The sequence below is a fragment of the Ascaphus truei genome, chromosome 4, assembly GCF_040206685.1.
Source record: "Ascaphus truei isolate aAscTru1 chromosome 4, aAscTru1.hap1, whole genome shotgun sequence".
NCBI lineage: Eukaryota > Metazoa > Chordata > Amphibia > Anura > Ascaphidae > Ascaphus > Ascaphus truei.
Window position 1 is genome coordinate 107,300,230 of NC_134486.1, and position 17,713 is coordinate 107,317,942.

The following is a 17,713-nucleotide window of genomic DNA, read 5'->3' on the forward strand; positions in this document are numbered from 1 at the left end:
CAAAACGCTAACTAGATTTGCATGACAGGTAAAAGTTGCCAGGGAGGGGGGAGGGAGGGGGATTATGCATAAGCGCAGGTGCCGGAAAAGTAAATAAAAAGGTCAACAAGACAGTATGAAGGGTTCCAGCTTTTGGACGGGAAACAAAAAATAAACTATACAAACCACTATGCTATATTGACTTAGTTTACTTGATAACATATTACTATTTTTACACTTTCTTTAATGGGTCACAGAAATGGTGTGTGCCATAGTCAACGGGTGTTCTATGTAATGTAACCTCTTCCAGTGCCATCTAGACGTCCAGCGTATGTCATGAAAAGTGACACCCTGGGGGTCCTTAGGCTGCACAGCATCAGTTTGTTCATTTCAAGGGGGCATTCATCCCGCAAACTTAACGGACAGGAAGGACCCGCTCCGTTTACATCACCGGAAAAGGGGGTGGGGGCAGTTGTGTTTTAAAAGGGTAAAAAGGATTTGTGCTCTCATCAATCCAAGCCCATTACCAATGCCTTTTAAAGAGGCAATCCTAGCCTAATTTTTCCACGTAGGATTGAAGCAGGGGCTCTTCGGAACTGAACCCTGTTAATTTCAGCTCCGGGGAGCCCCGCTTCCCGGAAATACTTACTTCTTTGGTCACATTCTTTTTTTTTAAATTAGTTACAAGTTTAATTTCTTAGAGGCCTCCGAATGAGGTAGTATTTGTCAATCAAGTTTTTAGTTATGCCACCGCGCCCTGATCAGTGAACCAATAAAGATGGGTAGGAGGAGGGGTGCAACTGGCAGCACTCGTTTAAGTAATGTCACACAAAAGGCTAGCCAGAGGGAATCAAACCCTTCCAGTTGAACACATTAAAAATAGTGACAGGTGGTATTTGTTCACTCTGGCCCTAGGAGGGAAGGTCCCTTTAAAGCTGCAGTTCAGTCTTTTTTAATTTATTTTTTTACTTCAATAGTTTCATGTGGGCAATCTCTAATTACCTAAAGAACTGTATAGCTGCAGGTCAATTCGTTCTCCATGTATTGATAGGTGAAATTTGGTGACATAATTAGCAAAGGGATCTGTTTATATTCTGCTTCAGTCCGTCAGTGGAAGCTCATGAATATTCATGAGCACTCCTGCACTGACATGTGCTAGAGAGAGGGCAGGGCTGACAAAGGGGTGTGCCAGGGCTTGTGACAGGACATGAAGGGGCAGTGCCTTAGCAAATGGCTGTTAAAATAGAATACAAGAAAATTGGTCTTTCAAAGTTGTTTTTTTAAAAACAGAAAATGCTAAAAGTATTTTTTCTTACTACAGAACTGATTTATTAAAAAAACACACATGCAGGATATTGACTGAACTGCAGCTTTAACCAGTACTTGAACCACTGTAAGGATCGTCCCTGGTGAGGTCATCGCAACAAAACACATTGTGTGCTACATGTTTCATTGGTCACTGAATAGTGGTGCTAAAATGAATGATAAAACATTGACTTGGAAAGACCTAGCAAAGTAGTTAACTTGGTTACAATGACTTACCAATGCAATCTCACTTAAATGTTAAAGAAGTGCCAGAACTACAATAAAGATAAGCTGTTTCAATATATATTCCCTTGTAACAAATTCTAGAAAAACCTTCTTGAATTGCTGTGCATAAGCTGCCAATACACTTAAAAGCAGCAGTTCAAGCAATATCCTACATGTGGTTTTTTATTATTTATTGTTTATTAAATCAGTTCTGTACTATGAGAAAATACTTGTAGCATTATAAAAAAAAAAAAAAATGTTTGACTTTTTAATGTTTCTAATGTAGGAAGCATTTCCAAAGTGACAGCCTCCTTCCCCTTCTGATAGGCTCTGGCTCAAGCCCCGCCCTCTCTCTAGCAGTGAACCAATTGTATCTAGTAACTGCCCAGTCACTCATATTCCAGGACTACATTGCCCAAAATGCTGTGCAAGAACTGAATTAAATAGCCCTGAGCAAGCGATTGATTACAGGAGAACGGATCGATCTGTATCTTCGCTAATCACTTGTCAGTGTACAGACTGTATTTATGCACATGTTGAATGGGAAAAGTAAAAAAAAAAAATTATATTATATATATTTTTTTTTTGTTTTTTTTTAAACGTCAGCTTGAACTGCAGCTTTAACACCAACACTCAAACCACTCAGTGCTGAAATAAACAGTTTATATGTTGCAAACAAAAGACAATCTAATCAGTCTCCTGAAACACAGAGATAAGTTATGAACTTCGGCTCATGACAGCTTGACACACTCCTGGCACCGGGTGACTGGTAAACTGCCGAACAATAGGATTATGACTGTACTAATTAATGTTCATTAAAAGAGTTGCATACATTTTAAAAAAGTGATTAACATACCAATTTAAAAAAATGTGATTAAAATATTTGTTTTTATGATCACTTATTTTTTATAACACCTTTAGCACTGGAAGGCTCTGCAACACTACAAGAAGAATGTGCAGATTTGTCATCTAGACACCAAAATGAAATGTTTTCATTTGCATTAAGATGGCTTCATATGAAATCACGGTTAATTAAGCCTGCTGTACAATGACATCCATTAGCACTAGGCTTCCAGAAATTTAAGTGCAGTATTGTCGGCCTGTGTTCCATCTTAAGCCAGGTCCATGGTGCCTTCGCCCGTGCGGAGGCGTGCACGGCCGTGACGTCATCGGCTAGACATGGGTGCGTTGTTTGGCCATGGTATGTGCGCCGTCCGTGGGCGTGTCTAGGGGCGTGCCAGTGACGTCACGGAGCTGGTTCGCCCTCATTGGGCGAACCGCTCAGGTGACTGGCCTGTCACGCTAAGAAATCAGTTTGAACTGATTTCTTGTGCAACGCGCGCCCCTCCTGCACGCCGCATGGACGCGAACACTGCCTTAAGGCAGTCTGTTCGGTCAGCGTCCGCGGTACCATGGCCCCAGCCTTAGAGTTTCTCAGCTTACACCTTCAGCTCCAAAGTGGCCAGCAAAGCGACGCTCGCGTGACTGGTTTAAAAAAAGTTTAATTTATATTAATAAAAAAATAAAATAAATATAAAAACACTGATTCATAGAGAGCTGAGCCACTTTAACCAGTTATTCTGTTTATGTTAATAGAAATGTTTTTTAAAAGTATTTAAAACTAGTTTTATTTTTATAGATCAAGAGACAATATGCCTCTAGCAAGTACGCATTTACACCGTTCTGGAGAACCAGAAGTTGTAGTAGTTACATTTTTCACCAGATGAGAAGACAAGCAAGTTTGTCAGTCTGGGTATTCATTACAAGAGTTTGAGCCAACCCGTGTTTCACACACACAGGAGGCACCTTCCAAAGCAAAAGCAGCCCTGAGCAAAGCTGGAAGGATAGTTTACATAGCAGCACCTGCTCTATGCTGCTAGACAGCACACTGAAGACCTATATGGTACTGAAATTACTTCTTATCACACGGGTTTATCTGGCAGTAAACATAGTCACCCCATCCAAGTTTGGCAACAGCCTTTAATGTATGATTACAATGTTCTGCCAGAAGACCTTTCCTTGGGGCATGTTACACAGAGCCGCTCACAGCTGTAACCACAACTCACGTCTGCAACAAATAAGGTTATCAACTTGTCAGGGAAGGTACACGAGACCGTAAATCTGGATTATTTACCATAACATTTAAGAGACAAATGGTACAAGCTGCCAACGGGCGCTGCCAGCATTTCTTTTAAGGCAACCCATCAGGTCAACCTTGTATTTTTTTTTAGTTAAATACATTAAAATAAATTTAGACACTTTAGTATATGTATGTATTCATTATTTCAATGTATAATAGTTACAAGTATATTTTGTATCCCCCTATGACTTTTTTTTTTGAGATAACAGAAGGGGGGGAATAAATAATAATAAAAAAATAAAAAGTAGGAGATCAACACAAAAGAACACAAAATTGGGTAGGCAAACAAGTAACACGTCAGGTTACTACACTATATCCAGACAGACATTTGCAGTGGATCAGATTGTACCAAAACTCTTGGCGCTTTTTTTTATTTAAAGCAAGTCTCAAACCATGGATTCTAATATCATTGTAGCATCCTCTGATGCTAGACTTGGGTTTGTAGCTACGCCAACCTTAGACACAATTTAAAGTGTTGAGAAAATGTCCACAAAAAAAAGGTTGGGTATGGGGATAACCGATTTAAGATACAGCTACTGGCCAAAAGAGTAACGCATTTCCTTTATCCGAAAAGGCGATAATCACAACCCATTCACTGCTAAAGTTGTTTGTTTGTGGGTGGGACTGTAGCTTTATAACATCTACACAACGGCAGGTTCTCTCTAGTGTGTCACAGGACACCAACAGAAGTGTGTATTTGATATCAACCAAACTCCTTCAGTGGCCACAATAGGTTTAAGAAAGACCTGAAAGGTTAACTTGAGATATAGAAGTCTTTAGCTGTAATGGTTATTCCTCTTCCTACATATTTTTAGGTACACTCCAGGAAGAAAAATAAATAATAACAAATAAATAGAAGGTTCACAGGTCAACACACCCCAGTTCCTCCTTTAAAAAAATAAATTAAATTCTATTACAATGTGCTGTGCAGTTATTTTGCTACGATACACTTCCCAGCATATAAACCAACAACTCGCTCACAGCAGAAGAGCCAGGAACCTGTCACTCCGAATGCATGGCAGAACGGCTAAGGACCAACCAAAGCTCAACAGCCGAAACTTAAGATCACATAAGGAAACAAACAGGATGAAGAACAATCAGGGTGTGATACAGATCAGTTTAACAATAGTCACATGAAGGGCTGCTTTGCAAGAAAGGAAAAAAAGGAAATTACTGGTTAGAATCTTGTTTTTACAATCTTCAAGCTGCATTAAAAATATGTGCATATAATTAGGGGCCAGCGCTAGTTCCACAATGGGATGAGACTAGGGCCGGGGCCATGGTAAAAAATACAGCGTTGCGCCACGCTGACGCTCATGCCCTCCTGCTCAAGCAGGCGCTTTTTTGTGTCCTGCCAGGAGCGTCAGCGAGCGCGCGTGTGAGGCGGAGTTAGCGCACCACGTCACGGAGTGCCATTGGCTTTTGCCAGTCACGTGACCGCCCCTCTGCGAAAAATTAAATGAATCTGGCGGCTGCAATTCCACACGCCTGTGGAAGCGTCTACCAAAGCCCCACACATGCCGGATGCAGGAGGTAAGTTTCCTGGCTCAGCGCTGTATTTTTTGCCATGGCCCCGGCCTAACGTCTTTTTTCCAAAACAAAACAATTTTAGCCAGATGCCCGCAATGGTCACTCATTCGTTCCTCAATGTGTAGCTACAGAGTGGTTTCCATGTTTAACCCTTTGCACACTGTGCTGCAGGCCTGTCTGTCAATGGGTCACGCCCTGGTTATCTTTGCTGTGGCAAGGCAAGCTGTAGTAATCTACAATGCAAGATTCAGATAGACTGGTCATCAGATATGTGAAGGCCACATATGCAGTATACGTTGCACTAGTGCATCACCTGGTCTCAACCGGTCATTGCCATGACTTCATGTTGAGGTTTCCCGCAATGCTGGGCCGCTACAGCATTTGGCTGGAGTACGATGCCACTTAGGCTGGTTCTATAGTGCGGGCGCATGCGCGGTAGTAATAGATGGCTGAGGTTAGTCAGCCCTTTTATACAAGGGCCGCACCCGCCAGGGAGCGTGGAGCCGACAGACAGAGGGGAAGACCAGAAAAGATTTTGCGCCGCTAGCGCCGATTAAAAAGTGTGTGTGTGTGTATTCAGAGTACCTGTCGCTCCCAGCAGCACCGAGACTCTACACACACGAAAAGCATGTGGCACATGCACGCACGAACGGCCGCAAACAGTATAGAACGGCACTTACTCAGCCAGCTGATGATAAATCAGCCAAACAGGCAGCAGTCTACAGTGTATGTGAACCATGGCATCTCAGCCCCAATGCTTACGGAGAGCAAGATTACCAGCACCAAGGTAGCTGGCTACACAGACTCCGTCCAAAAAATGATCAGAGGCAAAGAATTCATCCCAGTGACAGCCAGGCTAAATTGTTGTAGGACTGTCGGCAGTACACTCATTGCTGGGCGACTTTCAGATAGCCATCAGGTGTACCAATAAGGGCACTTACAGATGTGTCCTGGGTTACTGACTGCACTGCTGCAATCTCAAAGAAATTCACCTCTTGTATTGATCATGGACCTATTCTACAAAAAAAACATTATTCTGTGCTGGTTTGGTATACTTTTGTATGATGCAGCAATAAGGTCACACCATTACAGACAAATAACTCAGGACACATTTTTAAAGTGGCACTGATTCCACAAAAACAGATGCACGAGACAGTGAAATAGTGCAGAGAAAAAAAGGCTGCACATCACTCTACACAAACAGCAGCCTTGTCCCAGGCCGTTAGCTGCCACAAACAAACTGCGACGTTAGAAAGTTATTTTACCATATTATTGCTTACCCATTGCACTTAGAAAATGGTGAAGCGCCTGACAGGGGGGGCTCGGTGTCTGGGTGGCTTTATCGCAACTCAGAGGAGCGGGACTCCTGTCGTCGAATGAGAAATAGCCACTGGAGCTTATGGAGAAGAGCGATGATCTTCTTACCAGCATGCAATGTGGGGATCTGTTGGCAAAGGAACTTGGGCTATAAGGCGATATAGCTGGACCCCGCGGAGTGCTGGTTGAGGAACTCTCCCCCTCATCAGAATGATTACCTTGAGAAGGGCTGGATAAGGAGGTGGGAGCCCCTGGTCTGAGGAGACGTTGCCGAGGGCTTTGAGGGGTCGGCTGCAACTGGCCACCTTGCCCGCTATCACACTCCGAGTTTAGGACCGATGGTTGTTTGGCCATTTGGTCTTTTTGTTTCTGCAAGGTGAACAAAAAGGGCACGGTAAGACATTTGAAATCTGTACACGCCACTAAAGATTTGAGTTGTCATGCAGTGTCACTGTACTCGCATTTTTGGGGGCTGTTGTAGCAAATTTTCAGTGGTCATTGTAAGCAGCAGTTCAAAAGGCAACTTCCTGCATCCTATACATTTATGCCAGAATAGAAGGGGTGCTCTGCCTGGCATGTGACAAAAAAAAAAAAAAGCAGCTAAAGTCATTGTCCGGTCAGTATAGATGAACCGTTCCAGTGTCCGGGTTAGTGCAGTATGGAGCAAGAGATATTATTATATATTACAGAGTGTCTTGTTCAACCAGACATGATCCCCCTAGGAAGGTGTTAAAATTAAATTCATTATTTGGTGATCCAAAAGGACGGGCACTAAAAACACCGCAGAGACTACAATAGAGCAGCTCTTTATTTACATTGAAAGGGTGGTAATTAGCTGGTTAACCAGAAATATCTATACATATTCCAGGACTTGCATTAAAAATGGAACTCCCTCCTGGGAACAAAACCTACTAATGGCAGTGACATGTTAGGCCAGGGGAGGGCTACCCCAGTCCTCAAGGGCCACCAACAGGTCAGGTTTTCAGGATATCCCTGCTTCAGCACAGGTGGTGCAGTCAAAGACTGAACCACGTGCTGAAGCAGGGATATCATGAAGACCTGATCTGTTGATGGCCATTGGGGACTGGGGTTGTCCTTCCCAGTGTTAGGGGGTTAAAAATCTGTGTTAATTGCTCTCAAAATCTGACACCGTTAAATATTTTAAATTTCATTTATTTTTTAGCTTGAACCTTTTTTCTGATGTCAGTGTGTTGAACAAGAGTTTGCACAGGGTGGATTGAGGAAACATTGGCTGACCAAAAAAAAAAAAAAACCCTGTTAAGAGGCCCTGAAGATAAATACATTATGCATAATCCCCATCATACACAATCCTGCCACATACTTACTTTAAGAATAGTTACACATTTGTTTAAGTAAACCAATTAGATTGTCAAATTATTTACAAAAATCTCGCTTCTAGGTCAGCCAAAAGGGATTGCACCTTTTGGTTACATTATCTCTATGCGGTGGACAAAATTACAAATCTGAAAACTCACTTGCAGTTTTCTAAACACGCTTTTTAGTCATCAGAAAGCCACAGAAAGTGCAGCATTTTCATTTTGTGACTAGTAATCCTAACATCACCAGTCTTCCTGATAAGTGGAGACGGGGACTAGGTGCAAAATGATCTTAGCCTGCCCAGTGTGAAACCTTACACATCAAAAACAAAACAGTGCGCCTGCAAACATTATATTACATAAATCATTTCCTCACATCGATCTTAAGTAGTCTTGTAGAATTATACAATTACAAGTATAATCACATTACCCAGTGGTTCCCACAGGATTTACGTAGCTACCACTACACAGTGAAAGCAGAGCCATATAAACAGGACTTCAGTTTATCATATCAACAATTCCCCATAGTCCAAAATAAATAATGAGATCAATCGTAGTAAGTACACGTGTATTATTTTTATAGTGATCCCCTGAATTATAGCACAGCCTGCAAACGATCTAACTTGGCTGCTTATAAGGACTAAAAATCAGCCATCAAAAAGGGAAGAGAGCAGACAAGAATAGAACTAGTTTTTGTAGATTAGATAAATAGGTTGAGTGCAAGAGCAGCAATCACACCTACCAATTCGTATTATTTTTTGACGGTTTTAGACTCCAAATACCGGCAACTAAACTGCTAAGTACCTCAGGAACGGTTGGGGTCCAGGATCTAAAGAACATTGTGTTTTAGCTCCAGAGGGCACACCAGTTCTAATTAGGTTTATAAATAATAGTATTGAAATTCTGCAGGATTGCTGCTGTAAACTTGTTTGTATGCTGCCCCCCAAATGCCCTTCCACAATTATCATTTTTGGTCAGGTCTGCTGGTAGGGAGGGGTGTTTATTTTATTTATTTTGTGGATCAGAGAGGGGAAAATAAAAAAAACAAAAATACACACTTTTCTATGAGATTCAATCCTCCTGGTTTCAAACAACTCGAGGTAGCATAATGCGCTACTGTATTATTGTTTCTGGGCAAGTGACTAAAGAAAAGCGTGAAGTTGCCCTGACCCATTTGAGAGCTGACACGGGAAAGCCCAATTATAAAGTATTTACAATACTAATTTATAACGTTTTAAAGCAGACAATGGCTTTATTTGTAACATGCAACTTCTCCCCCACCCCTCTCAGCTGTCTGACTGGTGTCTTGTTTTGCTTGTCTGTCTCCCCACAAGTACTGCAGAGGAAAAGGAAGGGAGAAAAAAAAACTCAAAGTGGTGTCTGTCTCTATCCTTAAAGCATTGCATCAGCTGACATAAAATATTAACAGACTAATTTCCCAGGTCATTACAGGCGAGGGATGGGACGCAATGCTGAAATGTGAACAGCGCCTGCGGTAGTGGTGGCTGCAGTGATTCTCTGGTGCAACTGGCTGGCAGGGCTCCCTGTCCCAGCCCCATTGTTCTCTCTGAAGTGCTGAGCGCAGCAAGTCTGGGAGAGGTTTGGCAGAGGCAACAACATAGTAGTAAGTGCGTCACAATAGAGAGTTAGAGAAGAGGGAAAGAGCTCTCTTCACTCTTCGATAGGGAGGGGGGGGGGACTCTTAAGGGTGCAGTCACACTTGGCAAAATGTAACAGTGTGCTATTAAATTGAATCCGCTCATTATATACAGTAGGTTATGCTCCTGCCAATACCAATGTTTGTGTTTTTATCAAGATATGTTTGGTGGCTTTGCAAATTATGGCCAACGGTGACAAATACAATAGTAAGTGTCACGGTAACAGGTACCTACAAAATCAACATGAAAAAATAAATAAATGAAGTTAGTCCTAAAAAAAATAGGGGTGCAGTGCATAGTGGTGAAAGGGTGAAGATTAGAAAAGTTGGACAACCTTTCTACACCTCTTAAGCCCTGACTGCCAGGGGCACAATACACTGGCCTTCTGGAAGCAAAAAGGGTTAATGGTGCGAGTCCTCAAAATGCCCCCCAAAAACACTTATGCGTCATGAATTATCTTAACCCCTTAAACATCAGATTGTACTCATCTGTGATAGGTTGCTCTGTGGCCCTAATGTGGTTTAAACCTCCCCCCCCCCAAAAAAAAAAACATTATTAAAGCTTCCCAAACTAGACTAAATCCCATTTACAAACCTCTCATGTATCTAATATAACACTGTCCAATCCAGCATTTTAGCAATGCAGAGCTATGAGGAAGGTGACTTGTCTGCTAGTCTCACTGCTAAAGACACAAACATATGGAAAAGAAGGGTTACTACTGTAGGATCAGGGCACGTAGGGGCAGGTAGCCACCTGCATTGCCTTACTGCCAATCTCAGCATACTGCTTTTCGCTGATAACAGCTCAAGGTGAACCCATTTAAATGCCAGTATCAAATATGTGTCATGTTGTGCACCAAAATAGATTGTAAGCTCTACTGTAGAGACACCAAAACAGCTATAAATGTGCCATCACCACATTACAAAAAACGATCTCCTTTTACTTCCAGCAAAGTACTGCCGTGGCAAGGAATGGGGTTACAAAAAATAATAAGTTTAAAAAAAAAAAAGTGGTTTTCGTTTAATGTGGAGTCTTTGTATTTGGGTGCTGATACTTTAACATTAATTGCCGTCACTGTGGGAATGAAAAGGACCTGGGGGCTTCAGATTCTTACAAGAATATATTGTTGTAATATTTATATATTATATTATTATTATATATTAAGACAGCGGAGAGGCAAGAAAGGTTCCATCTGCTGTCAGATGGTGGCTGTTTGCCTAATAAACCACCTCACTGTTTGCAATCACAGGGAACTCCCGGCAGTGGGAAGCACAATACTACTTACTACCAGATGCAGCATCTGCACTTACATCCAACACAACCCGGACCTTAACTGTACATCAGATCTAACCAAGACAAAGTGCTCTGTGATTCCACTCCTAAAACCATCCGGTAACCCAACTAACTGGGATCTCATAACACGGGGGGGGGGGGGGGAGCATGAGCACTTAAGACATCGCAAAATAAACCATGCATTTAAAAATCAGCCGCTATGTGAAGGAGGGGGGAACTCTGAAAAGCTCATCTTAAAACATTGTTAGCAAAATAAATATTTTAAAAAAATAATTTGGGGGGGGGGGGGGGTAAATCGCCTAATAATGAAGACCTCATATTTTTGCGCAATCGGTCGCTAAAATAAATGTAAAAAAGCAAGCGAGTGTGAAGGTAGAAAAAATTCGGTGGGCATCAAATGTAAAGATGCTACCAGTTGCTATTTTAAAATATGTCCTCCTGGGGCTCCTTCAGTGGCAAGCGGCTCTGCCATCTGGTGCAATGCAAGCAACCTCTGCCAGGGTGCAACACGGTGCAGGCACCTCGGGCACGCAAACGCCAATGCTATTGGTGATGCTATTTACTACTTTTCCCCGAGGACGGTGCTGTAGATTTGATTCTTATTTGAGCTCGCATGTTGGAGCTCGCCCGGTCAAAAGAAACAAAAAGCGCAACAGGCAGCTAGGCAAACAGGGCCGAGAGAAACAGTGCATGACAACAACAACAGCACCGGCACCACTTACATTTGTTCAGCTCGGGAGTCACCATCGCCCGTCCCAACAGGAAGAGGGGAAAAAAACCGGTGGAACAACCAAAATAAAATAATCCCCAGTCCGGTAGGGAGAGGGTTACAAAAGCGGTAATTAAAATTACAGCGATCCGGCCATAGGTACAGCACACCGGCACATCTGCAGCTGCCAACCTCACACCACCGCGACCCGCCGAAGACTGCAACCCTGCAGCCGAGTCCCCGCGGCAAAGCATCGTGACGTCATGGCCAGGGAGGCCACGCCGCCTGCTCATTGGTCGAGCCCAACATGGAGAGGGGGGCTGAAGAAAGGACTAATCACCTTACAGAACCACTCGGGAAATCCCCCTCCACCCTCCCGTTACCCCTCCTCCTGTCCTGATATAACCCCGCCCACTCCTTTATCTCTTGCTCAGGCGTCCGCGAGGCGAATTGTTTACAAACTTTTTTTTTCGTTCTCTCGGCGGCAGGGAAGGCGCGCGTCTGCCCTCGTGCGGGGGGGGGGGGGCGGGGGGGGGGGGGTCACGTGGGGGGGGGGGGGTCACGTGGGGAGGTGCGCCAGCCTCCGGGCACCGAGGCATGGGCTGGGTTAACCCCTGCAGGGCTGGAGCGTACAGATGTGCGTCACAGGCGCCTTTTTTTTGCACAGGGGCTCTGGCTAGTAAGAGTATCCATAACTCCATTTTTGAAGCACAGACCCAGAGTACACTTATATTTAATACACAGTTCCGCTTCCTTTAACAAATAAAGATTTACTTTTTGAAGACCATTTTTCAATTCTGATTGTTGCCCCTAAAAAGTATTCGGGATTGATTACATCAGATTAAAAGAATGAAGTTTACTGGAAGTAATTGTTTGTTTTTTTAATTAACCTGCTGACCTATTTACTGAAGCCTCCATCTACAAAACATGGTGCAAAAGTGGCCCAGAAACAGCAGTCTATGTAAATCAGACACTAAAACCTGTTGCAAGAAATTAGATTGGGGTTGGGAGTGTGAAAGCGTTTCTCTATAACTGTAAACATACAGGTGAACTGTGTGAACTTCTGTTTGACAGGAGAAAAACAATTGCTAGTTATCGCATATGTCTGTCATACAGCCCACCTCTCCTTATCAGCAAGACTTCCCTAAACTTCACTGTAAAATGCATTCTTCCACTATCTCCCTGATAGAAGCGCCCCCGCCACAATGCAAGTCAATACAAAAAAAGCAATGAGTTCTTCAGTGGTCAAATGCCTTAAGTATTGGTACTGTGCATGATTTTAAGAAATTACAAGTCTGTAAAGCAATGGGACAAAGATATTTGAACTTGTATAAAATATAATATTGCTCTATAAACAGGAAAGGGGGAGCCTTTTTTTAAAATTCATTTAAGTAGGTTTTCTAAATAGGAAGGTAGTAGCATTACTTACCGCATAGTGCACAGTGCAATTTGGAAGTAAAGAGGGAAAATCATCTATATCCACACATAAATGTAACTGTATAATATCATCAAAATGCTTACATACAACGGCCAGGTTTATCTAGCAAAGATAATTCCAGTGATGCTATTTGTGCCATCCTTTATATGTCCAGCAGGAAGCAGATTTACACCAGATGTACAGATATAGCCAACGTTAACATGTTAACATGAAATAACCCACAAAATGACCCCTTAAAGCTGCAGTTCAGTCAATATCCTGCATGTGTGTTTTTTTTAATAAATCAGTTCTGTAGTAAGAAAAAATACTTTTAGCATTTTCTGTTTTAAAAAAACAACTTTGAAAGACCAATTTTCTTGTATTCTATTTTTACAAGCATTTGCTATGGCACTGCCCCTTCATGTCCTGTCACAAGCCCTGGCACACCCCTTTGTCAGCCCTGCCCTCCCTCTAGCACATGTCAGTGCAGGAGTGCTCATGAATATTCATGAGCTTCCACTGAGTGACAGAAGCAGAAGAAAAACATATGCCATCTCTAAAGATCTTGCCAAATTTTGCCGATCAATACATGGAGAACGAATTGACTGGCAGCTATACAGTTCTTTAGGTCATTAGAGATTGCCCACATGAAACTATTGAAGTAAAAAAATTAATTAAAAAAAAAAAAAGACTGAACTGCAGCTTTAAATAATGCATGCGTTTCCTTAACCATTGCTTTCAGTGGCCCCACTGGTAAATATCGCTCCAGTGGTAAATATCGCTCCAGCGTTAATGCAATCCATTGCATTAACCAGTAAGCACGACTGTCGCTCTGCTACATCTGTAGCTATCTAAAGTTATAGAGAGGGGAAAAAGGAAAAGGTGTTCTGCATCCCCTCGTACCTTCACCCATGCCTCTGCTGGCCACGCAGATGCCTAATAACCAGCATCTGTGGTTGCTACAAGCCAATAACTACATAGGGAGCCAAGTAATGCAGCGGAGAATTTCTGGGTGTTACAGTGCCGTTGTGCCAATATACCAGCATGAAGTCATGACTTGGCACTTACTCTGTACTTCCAACATGCGATATTGAAAATCAGATGCTACTGTATGAGCATTCATTACCATGGAGATATTGGCCCCAACCAAGACTAACAGATGTATATGTACACACACTGTCACAAAGTCTTTGCTTTGGTACCTAGAGAAAGGGATTCCTCATTAAGTTTAAAGACCCAAGCAGAAAAAGTGCGCCCCTTGCTGAAATCTGACTTGCATTAGTCCAAACACAATTTGCTAATAGTAAATACATTTTCCAAATGCGCCATGTGATACCAAGGAGCGGTAGGTGTTTAAATTAAAAAGTCACACAATATATAGAGTTTTATACTGATTTTGAAATGAGCTTGTCTGGATAGCAGTTTGAACTACTTTGCGTTATCAGGTAGGAGCTAGTAAAGGTAATAAAACTACATCATCCCCGGCAAAACAGTATTTGCAGAACTTCATAAATAAAAATGGGAAGGACCTTTAACAAGGGTTTTAATAAACATTAGTAATGATAATGGCTATACGACTTCGATGATATAGGCACTTGTTTTACTTTAAAGAAAATATTGAATATTCTTCCACATAGAATAGATAGTTGAATGATGAATGCGACACTCACGAGGACTTGAGAATAATCTGGTTAATGTACTTGTAGCCCCCTTTCCCTATGACTATGGGAACTACACATGCTGATTACCTGTATTGCTCATAGGAGGCCTAATCCTCCACCACTTGGAGCCTGGGGTGAGCTCTTTCTTCCTTGGTACAGTGCCTCCACCTGGGAGGGAGCGCAGCGGGATAACCCTTCACAGGAACTAATTACAGGGAAGAATACACACACAGGTGTATATATAACTGGTTTACCAACACACACACACACATATCAATAACAATACAACACACCCACAATGACAATGCCCCAATGCAATGATACCAACACAATGTTCACCACCCTGGTGGGATTCCCCCAAAGTACTGAGGGTGCCCTGGGCACCTAATCACCCTGGTGTCCACAGAACAAAGCTCAGCCCAATGTGTGTGGAGTAGCGCTACCCCTGTGTGGAGTCGTTGGTGCACAGTGGTACCTTCCTGGTCTCAGGCCAGATCAGGGTATACTGGAGATCCTGAATCAGCAGGGCTGCAACGTGATCCCACGACGCGGGGTCTGCCAAATCCCCTCTTTCCTTACCGGTGGTGTCCGCCTCTCTTGAGCGAGCTCCAGCAGGAGTGTCTCCCTTAATGTCTATAGTGTGGCCTGTGCCCAGACCGCAGATCACTGCATGGCCGTCCGCTGCACTACTACTGTCGTGAGCCAAGGGGTAGCGTCCTTATCTGGGGCCTTCCTTAACACACACACACACCTAGCTGAAGCCTACGGGGGAGATCTGGCCTAGTCCGGGTGCCACTGGCACCTGGACACGATCTTCCTCCTTGCCGTCCTCCTTCCAACTGAGTGCTCTCTTTCGCGAAACCTATTTACTTTCCCCTGCGTGGATCCCCGAGCCCTATTTGCTCTCACTCCCCATGTGATGCCTACCCTAGGGGATGCTGGGACATGTAGTCCCGCAGAACGCTGTATTGTGCCATGTCCTAAGATGGCAGCCGCAACTCTGCACCCTCTGTGCATGCACACGGCTTCAATCGCGCCTGCACAAGATTCAAGATGGTGGCCCCTGCCTACCGGTACCGCCACATAGCTCTGCTGGCTCCGACCACTCTGCAGCCTCCCTCCCCGCACCAGAGGTAAGCGGGGAGCTTGGCTACATACTATTTATAGGATCAACGTTTCGGTCCTTCTCTTGGACCTTTTTCATCTTGGAAAACGTCAGAGAAAAAGGACTGGAACATTGATCCTATAAATAGTAAATTTTCCCAATTATTCACCGGAGTGAGTGTCGCATTAATCATTCAATCTACAATTTTGCTGAGCACCCATGGCAGGTGGGCAAATGGTTTCCGCGAGTGCCTTTTCTCTTATCCTAGGGATTACTTTAAATAACAGATAATATGTTACGTGTTATATCAATTCTTGCTTCCAGAGTGAAACGGTATGTTTCAAAGCAATGCATTGCACTGCTGGCCAAATGGTAATAGGAAGATATGCACACCCCTTGGTTGGTTCAATGCATCTTCACTACACACCCAAAGAATGCACATATATCACATCACAACACCTTCCCGGTTATGATACAATGTGAGAAAACCCCAAAGAAGCTACTGTTCAGTCCTATCAAGGACAAGAGAGAACCAAGTGTGGTGATATGTTTAAAGGGTTCAATGTTGTTGGTATTTCTTTTGAAACAAAAGTATGTTTAAAATAATTTCTACTAGTTGAAACCGTTTCCCCATTATTTTTCTTACAGTAGAAAGTGGCCAGGATAGAGAATAGATCACGGTAGTAAAATCTGCCAAGAAATTCAGGTTACATTTGCAAACATTGTTACGTCTACAAAGATCTTTTTTATTTTTTATGTCAAATATGATGACTTTTGTTTTTGTTTTGGAAAAAGGATGCATCATTTAACTTGTATTAAGCATTTAAAACATACCACTGTCAACATATCCCTTTCATAAGTTCCCATTGGTCTAGGTGGAAATTCAATGTTAAGTTACATAGGGCAGTTAAGAGTAAAAAATCACTAGATCATTTTTGAAATAAAAAATAGTACTATCACAAACAAAAGCCTTGCGTTCACATATGGTGCCAACTGTATGTATATCTCAGATACACAAAACTAAACAGAAAAGAGCATGTCTGTATACTGGCTGATAATAACCCCTACTCAAACCATTGATTCATTTGCAAGATAGATTTTGATTTTAAGAGGGTTACTTCATTGGGGTTTATGGCTATGTATTGTCTTTTGGAGGCTGACTAACTTCCAATAAGGGATGATGTAACAGAAGACTAAGGACAAATGAAAAGTGTGAGAGCATGACTGACAATTATGTTAAGACTTCACCATGAGGGAAAGTTAAAAACAATGCATTTCCCCCACTTGACCAGTGAGTATTTTATCTCATACTCAAATACACACACACACACACACACAAACTAATAATAGTGGGAACTAAACATATAAAAATGCATATATCAGGAAGAATCCAAGTGATCCCCTCTCTAAGATAAGAACAGTATATATTTCAGAAATAGGTGAAACATTGGTCAGAAATAGAAGGTATGGAAATATAGGGTCCCAATACCCAGAAGTTACCCATTTCATAATGCACTTTATTTCTCTGGCATGCTTGTGCTTTTGCTGGGGTAGATTGTGAGAGGAGGTTATATCTTCCTCAGAGCCGCCTCCTCCCCCGGGCTCCTGTCCCCCTTCTCATGGCTCTGCGCCTCACTGATCAGAGCCAACTGCGAGGCGACACTTGTCAGAGGGGCTGAGCCCTGAGGTTAGACAATGACAAGGTCTGCAACCTCACATGCACGGTCCCAGTCACCGTGACGCCCCTCCCCACCCCCCACCTTGCAGACAGAGACAGACCCCATGTGGCGCACGCACAGGGCAGTGGGGGGGGGGGGGGGAGGAGGCAATGATGGGATACAATAGTGTAGAAAACCCCTAATCCAGGCAGATATCACACGGCAAACTTCACATTAAAAAATCTCTATGTATTTATAATTCATGGCTTGTTGTTTTTTATATAGATTTTTTATACTGGTTGTATGAATATACATACATAATATAGACAATGGAATTAATATGCCTTGCAATAAAAATATATATATATTTACCCGGCAG

The 17,713-nt window shown here is 42.8% G+C and overlaps 1 protein-coding gene and 1 long non-coding RNA gene across 15 annotated transcripts in view; one reads left to right on the forward strand and one right to left on the reverse strand.

Annotated features, from left to right (window-relative positions):
- LOC142493000 (uncharacterized) overlaps positions 1-17,713 on the forward strand; it is a 728,952-nt gene that overhangs the window by 564,839 nt on the left and 146,400 nt on the right. The window lies entirely within an intron of this gene.
- The window catches only part of BCL2L11 (BCL2 like 11), a 47,301-nt gene that overhangs the window by 27,740 nt on the left and 1,848 nt on the right, over positions 1-17,713 (reverse strand). The window contains exons 1-2 of one of the 4 annotated variants that reach the window (XM_075596359.1): positions 11,507-11,733; positions 6,715-6,865 (exon numbers count right to left, since the gene is read on the reverse strand). In XM_075596359.1, the coding sequence (XP_075452474.1) occupies positions 6,715-6,850 (136 nt within the window). In that variant the 5' untranslated portion in view covers positions 6,851-6,865; positions 11,507-11,733. Of the gene's footprint in view, positions 1-6,459; positions 6,866-11,506; positions 11,734-17,713 lie in introns of those variants that run through there. The other 3 variants (XM_075596355.1, XM_075596358.1, XM_075596357.1) reach the window with 3 other exon arrangements.